The sequence below is a fragment of the Gobio gobio genome (assembly GCF_949357685.1).
Source record: "Gobio gobio genome assembly, chromosome: 6".
In the NCBI taxonomy this organism is placed as follows: Eukaryota; Metazoa; Chordata; class Actinopteri; order Cypriniformes; family Gobionidae; genus Gobio; species Gobio gobio.
In genome coordinates, this window is record NC_137102.1 from 23056823 (window position 1) to 23074424 (window position 17602).

General features: G+C 39.9%; 1 protein-coding gene across 1 annotated transcript in view; it reads left to right on the forward strand.

Moving 5' to 3' along the window:
- The window catches only part of cdc14aa (cell division cycle 14Aa), a 35731-nt gene that overhangs the window by 11105 nt on the left and 7024 nt on the right, over positions 1-17602 (forward strand). Inside the window, exons 9-13 of the mRNA XM_079819857.1 lie at positions 4549-4779; positions 5629-5767; positions 5879-6044; positions 6131-6228; positions 8052-8180. Of these exons, the coding sequence (XP_079675983.1) occupies positions 4549-4779; positions 5629-5767; positions 5879-6044; positions 6131-6228; positions 8052-8180 (763 nt within the window). The remainder of the gene's footprint in view (positions 1-4548; positions 4780-5628; positions 5768-5878; positions 6045-6130; positions 6229-8051; positions 8181-17602) is intronic.

Consider the following 17602-nt stretch of genomic DNA (forward strand, 5'->3'; position numbering starts at 1 on the left):
GTGGCTTTTTCACAATTCTGCCCAAAAACACTGCCAGGAATAAAAAATGGTATGAAAACGTCCTGCAAGAGCAACTTCTCCCAACATTCCAGAAGCAATTTGATAATGATCCATGCATTTTTCAGCATGATGGAGCACTATGTCACAAGGCAAGAGTGATAATGAAGTGGCACTGAGATCATTACATTGAAATTTTGGATCCGTGGCCAGGCAAATCTGTGGATTTTAATCCCACAGTTAACCTGTGGTCAATCCTGTCAATTCTGAGCCCTAATAAGACAAGAGTGGATTGAAATCAGTCAGAATTTGGCCCAGAAGCTGATATCCAGCATGCCAGAGTGGATTGCAGAGGTTATGAAGAAAAAGGATCAACACTATACATATTGACTCCTTGCATAGATTGATTTTTTTAAGCCTTTAAACTTATGAAATTCAAAATAATTTATGTCACTGCCAATACTTCTAGCTACGGCTGTATTAAGTGATGATTAAACCCTTTTTATCAAAGTGCTCAAGGCACTAGCGTAGCTACGGCAGGTTGCCGATACAGGACTCAGACATTGTGATTTCTCTTCGTGATATAGTTATCAGGACTCGGGTTGGACCTCTCTCCTGCTTTGATCTCTCTCCTGCTCTGTTTTTGTTTTCAATTTTTTCACGTTGCAGCCGCTCACACTTGATCACACGGAGCTTAGTGCTTACAGGTGAAGTATTTCGTTTCTGCGACACTAGTAGCACCTAGCAGAATTTAAAAAATAGAGCAACCTTGCAACCGGTCCTTCCGCGCATTGCGGAAACATCACAAACACAGCTCGTTCAGGGGCTTGAGAAGGCATCAACATGTAGAAGTAGACTATATTAAAAGACAATAGACAATAAAAGGTACAACATATGAGGAATACTTTTAGCTGTGTTGCTATGTTTCAATCAGATTTTTAAATTTTTCATCCAAATTAAGGGGTAATGTGAATTATTCCAGCCCACCCACATTATTAGAGGCCCATCCATCATCCACTTTCTGCCTACGCCACTGGCTCAAGGGGGTGATAAAGTTAGGTTAAAATGCCTGTGCGGGTTGTGCTATTATTCAGATTAATCATCTTAATACAGTGGCCAAAATTATTAGAACACTTGGCATCTGGGAGTTGTCTCTTATTGGGCCTGGATTTATTTTCCAAGAGGACAATGACCCGAAACATTCTTCTAACTATTGCCGGAGCTACCTGCGACAGAAGGAATCTGCTGGAACATTGAAAATGGTGGACTGGCCCCCTCAAGTCTGGACCAAAACACAATCAAGCACATTTGAGGCGAGTTGGAAAATAAACTGGACAGATCTATTGTACATTCAAAGGGAAGCCTTTTATGTCACATGTCTGTCACATGTTGTGTTTTTGTCATTTCTGTGCATGTGCTTGTGTTTTTGACCCCACCCCTCTTGTTATCTGATTATTGGTTAATTTGTTCCACCTGCCTTCCCTCATTTCCTACCTTGTTTGTCCCCTATTTAATCTTGTTGTGTCTGCAGTCCTGTGCCGGATCATTGTTTGATGCCTTCTGTTCCCTGTCTCGCTTCATGTTTCCTGACCCTGGTATTGTGTTTTTGTTTAGTTTGGTTTTCGTCCACGTGGGTTTTGTTTTTGTATTATTTTATTTTATTTAAAAACACTCTTCCTCCTGCAATTGAGACCTCGCTTCCTTTTCATTTGTACCCGTTCCTGACATTTTATTATTAACCCAAGTCCACCATTTTCAATGTTCACCATTTTTGCATGGGATAACATTAGTTTTGAAGTTCTCAGAGGAAATATATTAACACTATGCCAGAGAGATGTGCTGCTGTAATTGCTGCAAAAGGTGGACATACCAAATATTACATTTAAAAGTGGATAAAAACAATATGACTCCTTTCATCTGATATTGGATGGTCAGAGCAACCATCTGCATGTTTCATTAACGTCATGAAATGAAATCATGTTTTGGAGGCAAAAAAATTTCAATATGTTCAGATCTGTCAGGTGTTCTAATAATTTTGGCAACCACTGTATATTTTAAATTTCACTTACCTGCAGGCAAGATTCTCTTTAAAGGGGTAATCATGAACTGGCTTTAAAAAAAAAAATTATACTGTTGTCTGAGGTCAACTTATGATGTTTGCATGGTTTTTTCATTCAAAAACACATTAATGAATAACTAATAGGCTATTTTCTGCCCTGGTTTTGAGGCTCTCTGAAGAAACGGTCGGTTTTAATGGGCGTGCCGCACTGAAGACTTGTAAGTAAGACTAGGATTGGATAAGATTTGCATATTTAATAAGCGTCAGCTCCCCTGTCAGTACACAAGGGATTTGTTTTGAAAGCGTGAGGGGAAACGACAACAAACACAATGATTCTTCTCTCACCCACCCGTGATTGATTGGAATGTTATTTTTTTATTACTTGGCCTGGCCGATTAGAGAATATAACCGCGAACCGTACACACACACATACATACATACATGAGCGCGTGCCCTTCAAATATCACGTCAAGAGAGTGAACAACGCACATCATGAAAGGAATGTTATTTCACTATTTAAGATACGTTTTGGTAGCCCGTCTGGAAAACACAGCCCCGGGACGTTATAGTCTGATCCCGACTCGCAATAAACCAACAACACCACAAATAAAGGATTCTTCAGCCTTTGACAGCGATCTAAGGTATGTTCAGTTAGACACATTCACATAATCATTACAATCTGCAACAATGCAATACTATCACATTTTAAAAAAAAATGTACTCACATTAAGGCCAATTTATACTTCTGCGTTGAGTGTACGCCGTAGGCTACGCGCGTAGCCGACGCCGTCGTGAGCATTTATACTTCTGCGCTGTTGTCTGCGTCAATGTACTAGGCAGTGTCCTCGGGCATGTTGGTGTAATCAAGAGAACAGCCGAAGAAGAAGCAGTTTGTTGTGTAGAATCTGTACATTCATGTCGGATTATCAGCAGCAGTGAGAGAGCGGCTTTTCTTGCAGCTTGAGTTGTTGTATCTAATACAAATTGAGCATCTCTAGTTGATTAGTAAAGTTAAATAAGGCGATCTGGCGCTGGAATGTGTTTGTGAAATCATGCGGAGCTCGTGGCCGCTGTTTTCAGCAGCGGTGGCTCGAGCAATCGATTGCTGTTGCGGAGACTTCATTCACGAAATATACCCTAATGTGTCCCTGTTCTTGATATACAATTACTGATTAACATCTTTGGTTTTAATGAGAAAATAAATAAACTATACTCAGCGGATCTATGTATTTATTTACTTCAATAAAGAATCGCTGGACTGCAAAATATTGTTATAGCAGACGTAAGGAACTATCATCCCATTTCTGGACACACACACACACTCCTATCGCAGATTTTTTATTTATTTATTGACCTGAGGGAAGGGTTCTGGCAGACCAATCACAGCGCTTGCGGTCCGCGTAGAATTGACGCGTTGTTACATTTTTGGAGAGGTGCGCGTCAGGGTACGGCGTATCCAACGCGTCTATGCGTAGGGTACGCCGTACCCTCTGCGTGCACTCGACGCAGAAGTATAAATTGGCCTTTAGTGTGTTGCTTCATTCATTCATGTAATTACATCCTGTCTGCAAATCCAGTCTCTTGTTTACAAACGAATCCGTGGTCAAATGAAGGCGAACGTGCAATGTCTTCTCCAAGTGAGCTGGATATTCATTAAAAATAAAGTTCATCCATGCGTTCATAATATTGGTATGTTTATTGCTTAGAAGTTCGATACGGTTTAGCTCCACGTAGGCCTATATCATCTCAGGCACGAGTTGGTGGGCGGGGCTACAGGATCAAACTGTTTTATCTGTTTGTTTGTTTGTTTTTTATTTATCTTTTTTTAGCGTTTCAGTATTTGATGACGTCAAGGGTCGACATATTCTGAGATTGAGCGTGAGCGTTTTCTGGGCCTTGTGTTAATAAAAGCTTTTCTTTGACTAACAAGGAAGTTTTCAGCTCCGAAACTTACAGGATATTCTATCACGATTAACATTTATATATCAAAGGCTGAATGGAAAGTTGATTTCATCAATTCATCACCCCTTTAAACTGTTTCTCCATCACAATAAGAGAAAAAAACTGACTGTAGAAGAAGACTGTTTGCTCTATAGCCTGCTTTGGTGTCTCTTGTGGCAGCATTGAGAATCTCTTAATGATGTTTTATTAAAGTTCGGGAGGAACACGTTCAAATGATCTATCCAATCAGCTCGAGAGGAGGCCTGCCTATATATATATATATATATATATATATATATATATATATACACACTTGGCTGACTCACCTATGTTCTTCGACATTTTTCTGCATACCTCCACCACCCCATCTCCTCACTCTTGGCCGGTTACTATCTCAGGATAAAGAGTAGAGTTCTCTGGGTTCAGGCTCAGAGCCCTCCCCTTGGACAGCACGCCAAATTATATCTGATTATTTGTAAATGTGAACTCGTAACTGATAGTATCAGTGGAGTAACTCACTCATGAACTGATGACTGTATTGGCTCTTTCAGGTTATCCTCTCCATGCTCCAGAAGCATACTTTTCCTACTTCCGGCAGCACAATGTGACAGATGTTGTGCGACTAAACAAGAAAATCTATGAAGAGCGCCGCTTTACAGATGCCGGGTTTGAACATCACGACTTGTTCTTCGTAGACGGCACCACACCTAGTGATCTCCTCACAAGACGCTTTCTGCACATCTGTGAGAGCGCAAAGGGGGCCGTGGCTGTCCATTGCAAGGGTGAGACACTTTCTAGAATCTAGATTTGTGACAAAATGGCATCTTGTTTTTATTGCATCTGGAGTGAGGTGCACTTTTGAATGTAAAAAATTGTGAGTAGAAGCATTGTATAAGCCTGCAATTTTCAAGCCAACATTTCATGGTGGGTCCAATGTAGGCACGATATGGGCTTGAGGTATTGGCTCTACATGGGTTTGTCCATGTTGACCCTGTCTAAATTAACATACTGGGGCTAATTTAGATCTTATTTTTCTAGCTTTTACGAAAGCAATAGATGAATTAATGCCAAAATACTTGTTGGATTGGACTCATAGGCCCAGATTTACTAAACAGGACAAATTAGGATGAGAGCGCAGTTCCAAAAAAGATGCAGATGAGAGTGGAAAGTTCTGAGCGTGATCTACTGACGACACCGATATTAAAGAACACAGATGCAGCCCGAAAATTTACATAATAACCAACACAATCTACCAAGAGCAACACAAATTAGCGTGTGGTTTAAGACATGCTTTTTTTGGGTGGTAAATAATGGCATAAATACCAGTAAATTGACTGGTGTAAACCTTAGTAAATCACCTTGCATGATTCATTTAAATACTGTCCTCAGATAAATTTTGCGTTTGAAAGCGAAACTCCTACAAATGCATATGCAATAAGGTCAGCCGCAGAAATAATCCTGTCCACGGCTTTTCAATGCTAGTTTTTCACTGCGTGTCTTTAGTAAATCCTGACAGTAGATTTTTAACGCCCAAAAGAGGGTTTGCGCTGGCGCAAGCTATTAGTAAATATGGCCTATTTTTAGTTGTTTTGTTTTCTCCACTAAATTATTTTCCCACTGTCTCTGCACAGCTGGCCTTGGCAGGACGGGCACTCTGATAGGCTGCTACCTGATGAAGCATTATCGCTTCACAGCGCCTGAGGCCATTGCCTGGATACGAATCTGCAGGCCAGGCTCCGTCATTGGACCACAGCAGCACTTTCTTGAACAGTAAGTCTAAACAGTCAGTAAGTGAAAGAGTCTACAGATAATTTGAGGCCCATAGGGACATAAAACAGTTCAGAGGTCATGTTCAGAAGTGCTTTCTTTCTCTGTCTCAAGGAAGCAGCACAGTATGTGGGTGCAAGGTGATCTCCATCGCTCAAAGCAGAAGCAGCAGCAGCTGAGGCAAAGTCGACAACAGGAGAGAAACATGTCTCGTCTCATCTCCAGCGTGGACAACATGTCCATCGACAGCACCATTCTGAAGCCAGCCAGTGTGGATGAGGTACTGAAGGAACTGAATCAACCAATAACATTTGAGTGCACAATAGGGTTAAATTGTTGTTGACACTGTGTTTCGTTACACTACAGAATGAGTTCAGAGACGAGGACATGATTCCAACACAGGGAGACAAACTACTAGCCTTAAAGGGCCAACGCCACCCCAGATCTACAACCACTGTGCTTAGGTAGAGCTTCAGTTACAATGAATAAAGGAAATGAGTGTTCTTTCAGCCAATGAAATCTCTCTGGGTTGTCAGAAGAACTGAATCTTGTGTCAGTGACATTAATTAAGTTTTGTGCTATAGTACATAAGCAGGCATTGAAGTTTAACACCTGCCAAACGCCAGTGATAAATCAACCGTGGCAGGAAACGCATATCAACTCACTTGCCAATTTGGCAGGTAAAGTTTGAAGTAAAGTTTTGCCTGTTTACAAGTGATTAGATTCACTGTTTTGGACTACTGTATTGAAATTGAAAATGTGAGTGTGAATGATGCATCCAGGGTGCAATACCTCTGGCCCTGTCCCAAATGGCACCCCAAACACTCGTGGTCTTCCTATAAGTCCGCACTTTCGTGACATAACACGAATGTCGGGAAGAAGTGTGCTGCGGAGCTCACTTCTGTTAGCCTGACGTCGTCATACTCAATTCTAGTCAGAATATGAGTCTGTGATTATGGGGCGTGTTTCAACCGAACAAGGAAAGATCTCAATTGGATAGACCTACAACCAATCAGAGCAACGGAGCGACGCATAACGTTAGTTGTCAAATGTCAACAGAACTCAACTGCACTGTGTTGCCAAGTCCGCGGGTTGAAGCGACCCCAATTATGTGATATACAGACCCAGGAATGCGATTTTTAGCTGCCAGCCCTGCCAAAATAACACATATTTTACCTCCCAAATGCCTTTTTTTTCCCGGAGCAGTTTCTGTTCGGACATAACTACTTATCTACCGATCAAGTCCAGACCGAACTGCCCGAGTAAAAATGTTGTGGGCGGGGCTAAGTTCGGCTGGCATCCAGGCTACGCTTCTGTGCCAGCTCAGCAAAAGTACACATCGAGGGTGCATATCGACCGCAAAGGGACGTTCATGAGCACCCTTCTGAAACCTAAAATGAAGAAGGAAAATGGACTTCACACTCACTGGGCGGCCATTGTAAGTTAACAAGACCATACGAAGTGTGCCCTTTGGGACAGGGCCTGTGAGATGTTTGGCACTTCTCATCCGGTGTACGACTGGAGCCCTAGACAAGGTTACTTTTTTCTTTAATAAATGTTAATAAAGGACAATATTCAATACACTAAATTCAGTACTATTACTTTTTGAGAAAACAGCTGATCCCTTTATGAATTGAAAGCTTGCCCACTAAATGTGTTTACTATTAAACATTTATTTGCGAGTGAGGTATATTTGGAGTTATTAATAAATGCTGTTTTATAAGAGAAGTCACAGGGAATTTGGTTTTGATTTTTGGTATCTGCAAACAATGATGACTGTTGTAAAACTGAAAGCCATTCAATGAGTCAGAAACAGTTTTATGAATATATTTAAATAGTATTGATAATATGGTTCATTTTTTTGGCTAGTAGAATTTACAATAAATAAGGTAAAATAAATAAATATGCAATGGTGAAAATTCTGGTCAATAGTGATAAGTCAATAATTGTTATGGCTGATAACAACCATTAAATCACAATAATTGAAATGTATACTATTTTGTCTAAATTAATATATATATAAAAAACACTAAACAACTACTTTTATTATTCACTTTACATGCAAGATTACATTACATTGTGCTGGAATTAAAAATTAAAAGTGTTTTTAAAGATGAACATCGGAGCGAGTGTTGCATTGCAGAGATATTATTTCACTTCCTGTTTTGAAAAGGATCGCTCATATTGAAGTATTGCACAGAAGAGAAAGCTTCCTTCCTTTCATGAGGACACTTCCGGAGAACATTACCTTTTTACAAACTGCTTTGTAATGTGTCTTTTTTGGCAGTGGGATAACTCCAGCTCCAGGCACTATTTCCCCTCCCAAGTCTTCCAAAACTCCTCTCTTCCTCTCCTCCCCCACTGCACCACGGAGACTGACCCGAAGCCCTTCCTCCTCTGCAGGCAATCTGAAAAGGTACATTGATGCTAACGCATAGCCTGGTTGTTGTTTTTTTTTCCATTACAGATGTTGTTAACCCCCTTTATGCGTCCCGAACAGCTTCAGTCCGCGTTTAGCTCATTCGCTCAGCAACCTTTATAATGACAACAACTTCAGTGATGATGACAACAGCACACCTCCTTCCTCCTTCGCACCCTCCCCATCTCCTGCCCAAACCCAGTGTCCCCCTGCACCTCCATCAAGCTTCAGCTTTGGGTACACCACTGCTGACCCCCGACTTCCTCCCTCCCGTGTAAACTTCAATCAAGAGGCCAACGCTAACCTCAACAGCCTCACTGCGGCAAGCACCGTTAGCACTAGTCGTACAGTCAGGCCTATGAACAGAGGTGGCTATAGTCTGTTCTCCGGAGGTCGGCCCAGCCCTCGGAGAGGTCCGTTCCGCGCTGGACTAAGCGGGTTTCCAGGACGCTATCTCAGCAGATCCATTCCAGTGAGTGACCGTCTGACAGACTGTGGCTGTCTTCGTCGTCTCTCTGGCGCTTGATTTTCACACGCTACTTCTGCTGATTTTGCTAATTTTCCTTCTGCTACTAATTTTCCTCCAATTTAGGGTTTTCCTCACATTTTCCTCTGGCCTCTCACTTCTGTGCTACAGTATAATTGTTATCTTTATTCAAGGTTTTCATAAATCAATGTGATTTCATAATTTAAAGGAAGGGTTCATCTAAAAGTTTGGTCATTGTTTGAGCCCCATTTACACCACCAGTGACAGTGAATTCGCTCATACCGCCATGTTGCAAGTGCAACTGGCTTTTAAAGGGAATGGGAGATGAGACTCTAGGTGCTTTATTGCACGTTACACCCAAAACACACCCATGACTCATTAAGGGTGCTTTCACACTAACATACTAACAACTAGCATGACTGATGTTCTGCAAGCTGAGAGCTGTAAATCTAATTTCTGCTCGCCTTAAGCGTTCTTTAGAGCATTTGCAGTACATTCGCGGCAGATAGACGCAAGTTTCATTATGTACTGAAGCTTTGGAAACAAAACCAATGGTTCAAAAACAAAAATATAAAAGTGAGGTGAGCAACGCTATTCATTTTGCCACCTTCTCGCCTGCTGTCGTTACTAAGCAACCGGGTAAACAGCTTCTGCTTTGATGACGCAAACACACCCTGGTTCGGACCCAAATAATATAATATGAACACAGTCCAGTGGGGGCAAGGGGAGGGGGGAGTAATCGAACTCGGGTTCGGTCCAGGCAATCGAACCAAGTGTGAAAGCACCCTAAGAGAATAGGGACAACCCTTTTGGACCATGCGCCTGGTGCGCCAACTGTTTTTCCCATTGTTAAACTAGCAAAAGTGGATTCGGACATGCCCTAAGTACACTTGCGCTATGCTCTTAGATCGTTAAAACAGGGCTCTATATCTCCAAGTATGATATACTGTACAGTTACAGTCGGGTTTTAGGAGGCTGCACTCCACAGAGACAATGAAAACTTTTTTAACAGATCATATAGGAAAAAGGAAATGGATAAAGGCAAGTTATGCGGGATGGTGTTGCTGAATCTGCAGAAGGCATTCAATATAATAGATCACAGTTTTTTGCTTTTGAAAGTTAAAGCAATGGAATTTACAAATAAGGCCTGCAAATGTATTAAGTCTTGCCTTGTAAGTAGGTGTCAAATGGTTGATTTAAATAAGGGGTTTCCTCTGGTTGTTTACCTATTTTATGTGGAGTTCTGCAGGGGAGTGTGTTGGGTCCATTTTTTTTTAAATTGTATATTAATGATTTAAAAATGGCCAGTTCCAATTAACTTTTTTATATGCGGATGATGCAACAATAATTGTTTTTCATGAGGAGAAAGAAAATGTTGAAGCTGAGTTAAGTAGAGAGATTGAAAGGGTTTCCAAATGGTTTATTGATAATAGACTCTTTACATTTGGGGAAAACTGTATATATAACTTTATTATAGTAAGAATGTAGTAGTATTATTTGGCTCAGCTGCTAAAGTGAAGTGAAGGTTGGAGATATGATCATTACACTTAAACAAGAAGTAAAGTACCTGAGATGTATATTAGGTGACAGGAGAGAATATAGCTGTTTTAGTCAATACAAAATATGTAATAAGATTAAAAAAAATGTTTAGATACATTTTAAAAGTGTTAGCTGGAGCATTAGTGCAGTCAAACTATGATTATGCTGCAAAATAAAATTGCAGACTACTCAAAAATAAATAGAGCAGGGTTACATTGAAAATATATCTACAGTTGCATCTTAACAATGAACATTTTAGGGAACATGTAAGTTGAAAAAAGGGGAACTTTTCTTAAATTGGTGTTGCTGTTGATGTTTAAAAAATAAGGAAAAGTGTTCCATGAGTATTATGTAAAATATATGCATCATCATTCCACAAAGGGGAGTAGCATGATATTTTTCTTTGTAGATTAAAGCATAGGATTAAAGAGGCCTTTATTACACTTCCTATTTCCGGTAAGTGAAGCAGAGCACCGTTACTTCCGGTCCCATCGCGACGCAATCAAAACCTGATCAAAACTATAGTGTCTGAATCTGTTGCTGAAGCGATCCAGTGCTCTAATACTAAATAATGACATCCTTACCTCAGATTTGACCATTTCCTGACTTAAATTATAGAGGAAACCACGGGTTAGGCTGATATGACGGGAAGAAGGTCCTTCTTTTAAAATAATACGTGTTGTGTGTTGTAACGTTAGGCCTACGCATTCTGAATAATAAATTAATTTCTAACCTGCCGCAGTTCAGGTATTGAAATCCATATATATATATATATATATCTTCCACTGGCGGCTGAACCACAGACAGTGTTATTGTGTTTATCCTTTATTCATTAATTCTGTGTTATGGGTTTATTTCGTGCCGATTCACCGATAGTGTGTGGATGCGTATGACGTTATGATATTTGAGTGAACTTGAATTTACATACATGGTGTCGTGGCAAAATTTCTACTATCGCCGCATTACTGAATAAGAGACAAAACCTTGCCCAATTGTCTTTATAAAGATTTAATTTCTTGCAAGAAATGAGTCACAGTCATACAGCCATCTTCAATGTCTGCAGAGTGCACTAACTAGACATAACAGCACTCCGCTTTTATCAGTTTCCCAAACAAAGTCACTCCTCCTGTAAATTTCCACACATGACAAGAAAAGCAGCACTTGCTCAAATCCCAAGTGTGCTGTTCATTTTAACTCTGATCCCTACATTTAGGCCATCCTGACCCCTGAATGTAGAACGTGTTCTCTATATTCTGACCTTTTACCCAGTAAGCTGGTTCTGTATGAATATATGCAAATCAATAAACATTTCATGCGCAATGTTTAATGTATAGCTGTGATTACATTTTCCCATAACAATCCCCTCTTTTTATCACATCATTGATAAACCATAATGAAAAATGTTATCATTGTATATATATATTATATATGACTGCAAACTCAAATAAGTAAACATAATAGTAAGGTTAAAAAGGGGTAAATATGAAAATTAATAAATGTAATAGTAAAGTTTTAAATGATTAAAACGAAAATCTAAACTGAATGAATAATAATAATAATAATCCAATTCAATAATCTATTCTCATCACACTCTTGAATTTGTGAAGGAAGAAAGAAAATATGCATAGGCTATTTTTGTGGGTAAAGCCCCCCTCTCACTGCAAACAAAAAACATGGTTATAATATTTAGATATCTGAGGCCTCTAAAGGCCGCCCAGATTTAAACCAATGAAAACATAATCCCCTAGTTTGTTTCATTCTTCTCTTTGCTAGTCACTATCTCCTATCACTAAATTCCTTCACCCACTCGTCTTACTCGTCATAAATGTCTAATTTGACCATTTGTTGTGATACACTGGGCTTCACTACTCGTTGAACTATCCTGGAAATGCGTTTTGAAAAATACATTGTGAACACATACAAATCAGCACAACAATTTCAAAAACCTGCAATACAGTAAAACATAACCAGTATCCCCATCCCTTCAGATTTGTCATCCAACAAAACCATGAGTCATCAGCTTTTTTTCCCCCTCTCTTTCAGGTTTTCTTACAGCCTGCCTCATGTAGGCTACTCAATTATATTGGTTACATTGTCACTATAATCTGGAATATGAAAGCAACACGATACCCCAAGCATTTTCCAAACTCCCCCTCTCTCAGCTGTTATCATGTCTAAAACTAGTCTGTTTTTGGATATCTTCATCTCGGATTTGCTTCATTTCCTCATCTACCATTGTTAAAGCGTGTTCCGTGCTATTAGTACAGTCCATGCTAACCCATTTATCTTGTTTATCGATTCTGCTGCACCCACCCCCAGGAAAATAGACCAACCCACATTTGCTCTATCTGGTAAAGTCCCTATCACAGAATTAACTTTATCTTCTGTCTATCCTTTTTCTTGTTTTCATTACCTGGTAAATACACACGTCCCCACATTCATCAAAGCTGGGTAACATCATCCTGCCAACACTCCCCTCTCCATAAAATTATAAGCTTAACCATAAACCCAAACTGTCGCAATTGAAGTGTCATTCGGTCTTCTAACCTGGCAGGTAAAATTAGTTGTAATGCCACCCACCACCGTGTCAATTCTGACTCAGACTCTGACTTCAGTCCTCTCGCAGTCAGATGTTGGATGTTTTGTTGGGATTTTCCAGTGCTCAATGTTCTTCGCAGCTCTCACTATCTCAGTCATTTGCTGCGGGATCAAACAGTCAGTTTCATTCAGTGTTACAACAGTCAGTGGTACTGCTTTGCAGGCATGGGACATTTGCAGACAAAGCCAGCAGCTCGTCTTTATCTCTAGCTGTTGTTTCTGCAGCCGTGCCAAAGTACAGGCTTTGTTTCCCCTGGCACTTCGTCATGGCTTTCTTCACTTCCGGTTTCGCTCCTCCCCTTCCTGCTGGTGGAAAACTTTCTGCAGTGGCTTGCGTGTGCCCACGTCTCCCTCTCAGCCACTTTTACGGCAGTAAGCATTTGTTAGGAGGATTTGGTAAGGTCCCAGCCACCTTTTTGCCTTCCAGCTCCTCCTCCCGTTGCCCTCTATCAACACGAAATCACCTGGTTTGATGTCATGTAAAGGAGCCCCAGCTGGTTTCCCCAAATTTTACCTGCACACAGACCTTAGACAACAGAAAAGACATATCTATGCAATAGTTCACAATTCTATTGATGTAAGCTATTGTTTACCCCCTTCCATTCCCATGAATGGTGGTCTTCCAAAAAAACGGTCTCAAACGGTCTCAGATTTACTCGAGGCCTTTTCTCGTTTTCGTGTATATCAATACGCATCAAGATGCGAAAAATTTTCAGCAAATATTGTAACCTCCCCATAAACTCGTGTATTTGAGTACCATTCCCCCTTTGGCTGCGTGATCACCCATGCAGCCATTAATCATAATCATCAAAAATATTTTTGGGGTAAACAAGGCTTGCCATCACTACTTGTCCAGAAGCTATTTTGCACAGTCCAGTCACACTGTTCCCATCGCTGCTTTTCTCTGGCCCTGAGTTGAAAGACTGCATAGTCTATAAGGCAGGCAAAACATTCTTGGTTATTTCAGATAATAAAAACTTTCTGGCTGTGTCGTCTGTTGGCCTTCGCAGCGGTGTCTGCTCTCACAGTTTCCTGTTGAAATAAACTTTGTTGTTAGTTTCGCTGCGAATTCTACAGATAGCAACCTAGCCAGGCAAGAAAATTGTGTCTAGCAGATTAGACACAAAAGAAGCATTTATAATTGTGCGCTCATCAGACTTTAACATTTTCTTGCGTTTCCACAACGCCCCAAAATCGTGCTCAACTCCGAACGCATAACGCTAGTCTGTGTACATCGTTACACTCTTACCCTCCATCAGCTTGCATCCTCCCGTCAAGCTACGAATGGCAGTCTTGACCAGAAGGTTTTCCCCAAAACATACTGAAAATATCCTATAAAATGAAAGACAAATCCATATTTCATCTCTGGAAGCCGGGCTAAGTGAGTACTCACTGTTACTGCACTCCCGACATGTTAGGGGTGTGTGATACCTACAAAATCCAAACACACGACACCTTGTTGCTATCAAGCGTTTAGTAACACATCACACATCCCTAGGCCAGACCCACAGTCACTCCTCAGAGACCCAATACACACTTTAGAAAACACATATGAAGAAACAAACAATCAGTGGTTCTCTTAATTAATCAAAATCATAACAGACCTTTTTGGGGTCCAAAACACAATAGTGGTCCAACTCAAACTAAACGATAAAAATAAGTAAGATAGATAATAATCCATCTTAGCACTTTAAGTCTCTACATAAAACATCCTTCAGTTTACATTTTGTGCTTTGCTTACAGTTCAGAGGACACCTCTGCCCATGCAGGGCACAGTTCCAAAGCACAAATGTCTGTCATGCACCGATTCTCTTTTGTGTGTCTGTCAATGGGGTCACTTCGCTAAATGCCCACTGTGCTTCACAATCAACCTTCCTCTAGTCAGTTGTTTCAACACCATTCTTCACAAACCACCCTGTTTTTGTTAAACATACTATTTCCAGCAGACCCATTTTAACTCATCATAGCCCACACCATATTTAACCACTAATGAACATAAATCTAAATTTGCTAATGTTAAATATACTTCATCAAAATGCCATAGTTATCAATTCGTATTACATTCAATCAGCTTGTTCACTCATCTTTATCTCGTGACATCATAAATTCAACAGAGGGTCGGAGTTTAAATAATGTAAATTGATTAAGAATGGCAAATGTAAATTTTATAGACTGGACGGCAGAGACAAGGAGACAAATTAACTAAAGTCACACTATCTAAATTATCCAGAGACTCCCTAATATTTCTGAAAGGCCAGAAGGCGAACAAAGGGAGAACTTATAAAAAAGAAAGAGTTTTATTTTATGTTTCCTCTGAACGGAGGCATGACATTAGATGTCTAAGAGAGCTTCTATTTGTGTATTAAGGGCTGAAGGAGCAGGCAGAGAAGTCTTTCTGTGTGACTGGAATTGAGATAAGAGGAATATAATATTTTGGTTTCTGCAGAGCATTAGAGATAAGAAACAATAATGATCACATGGTGCATCTGCAGATGAGCTCTTTGATAGAGGAATAATGTGACAGTTAAAACAGAAGAGAAATAGCCCAAAAAGATTGATTTTTTGGTGGAAAATTGATTTTCGGACAGAATTATGAACAATTTATGAACACCTGTAAAGTTAAATGGAGTTAATATACATATATGGAGTTGAAAAATCATTTTGAAACGGCTTTAAAGAAATTGATAGTGACTTTAGTACAAATTTGAATACTTTATACAGTGATATGGGAGATTATGAAAATTTGCAAGTTCTTGGTAAAGTTATAACAATTTTGGGTTTAAGTGGCAAGGTGAGGATTTGATGATAAGTATCGCTGCCAAATGACATGAATTAAGAGGTTTAAGATTTTGGGCCAATTGGAGCATATGTCTAAAGAGTTTTAATGGACAGGGCATGGAGAAAAGGGTACTTTAAAAGAAAGCCCTGATGAACGGATTTTGGATGGTTTACTGATAACAGGAACTGAAAAGACTTTAATAAAAATTGGATATTGATTATGATTAAGTAAGGCTGTTAAACCCATGATGGGCGGCAATCTTTAACTATTCCGCTTTAACATATGCACTAATCCATAGATTAATTCAAAAACAACATCATAAATGACAAAGTAGTCATAATTACCATTAACAGACTGAGCTGGATACCAATCCATTTAAAGCTCATCCATGTTCTGGATCATCTTTTCACCAGATTCGCTCAGATTAATCAGCTTCCTTAGCGTTTGTCGTCTCACTTAACTAACCCATCTGTAATGATAAAAACACTCATTCCAGAGGTTAATGGCACACTACACTCAATCAGGACACATAAATATGAACTGCTCATTCTCAAAATGTGCTTTTACATGGTTTCTTAACCCGTTTCAAATCTGTTCATTATCTATTTTTAGAAAAGTCTGCTGGGTTGTTTTGTTCTGATATCATTGTTTTTGTTTTGTCTCAGATCGCAGACAGAGTACAATCCCTTGTTCCACTGAAGCAGTCTCTCTCTTCTTCTCTCACCCACATTTATCTTTTCAACAGTCTTCTAAGATTTTTACTATAATGTTAAATTCACTAACCCTTAATCATTAATCCTTCACAAAGTTTTGAACTGAAGAAATTTAACTGTTTAACTTTCAAATTAGAACATCTCCAATAAGTTATACTGTGAAATTGTTTCAAGTTATCTTTAGTTTAGATACCTCTGTTATCCAGAACTTCTCTTTAAACTTCAAAAGCCGTCCTCTTAAAGCCATCACCATGTCTCCAAATTATCCTCTGCCATCCTAATGACCTGCAGGATTAAGACTATGATAGAGACATATTAGTTCAATATCATACAGTTTTACTGATCCAAATAAATTTTGTTCTGTTCCACAAAGTTTTCAATCACAATCACAGCTGGTCTCAGCTGGCTCTTAAATGCCAATCTTAGCTCTTTTCTTCAGGGTGTTTCCTGGCTCTCAATTTATGCGGTATTTGGTGAGCGGTATAGAGGGGCCAATATTAGGGCAGGGGCTGCTGTGTCCAGTGTTGACCTTGGCCCCTACGAAACACAGCTTCTCCTCCCAACACTAGTGACGCTGCTGGCCTCACAGACATCTGCCTCACCTCTCATACACACCTCACATAAAACCCCCTCCTCCATTTTTTGTTCTTTTTTTTTTCTTTTTTTCGGGGGGGTCCGAGATGACTTATCGTGATTTCCCTGGCTTGGGTTGCCCCCCGTCAGGCCATAGGAAGTCTAACCACATCGTGCCCACCTCGTCCCCACCTCGTCATCGCTTGAGATCTTTGACCCTCAACAGGATCAGATATTTTCTGGAGCCTTTTGGAAAGTGCATTCAAAAGTCACCAGAGCCATCATGTCTGCTTTCAAATTAGTAAAAACATGGAGACAGGTTAATTATAACACAACTTAATCACTTCTTCAAAGCTGCCCCATAGCAGTGCTTAGATTATTCTCTAAATTTAGCCAAAACAACTGTCCATTCCATTTAATGTTCTGCTACATCTGTGACCAAGGCCATCAGTTCTGTACATGGTGAAGGCTAAGAGCAGACAGAAGTTACTGGTCATATCATACATTCGTCAACAATTTCAGTTCATTAAAAGTCTGTATTTTGAAAACATCTCTTATTGCCCTCTTAATGGCACCTTTTTTTTATATCTTAACAACTAACTGTCTTTTATGTTCACATAATGCCCTGTGCTTTTACTCATCAATATCTTCTGTCATCTGTGGCACAAGCTCAGATATCAGCTTTGAGCTGGTCTGGGATGAGAGAGAGAGACTTTGAGGCCTTCAGGGC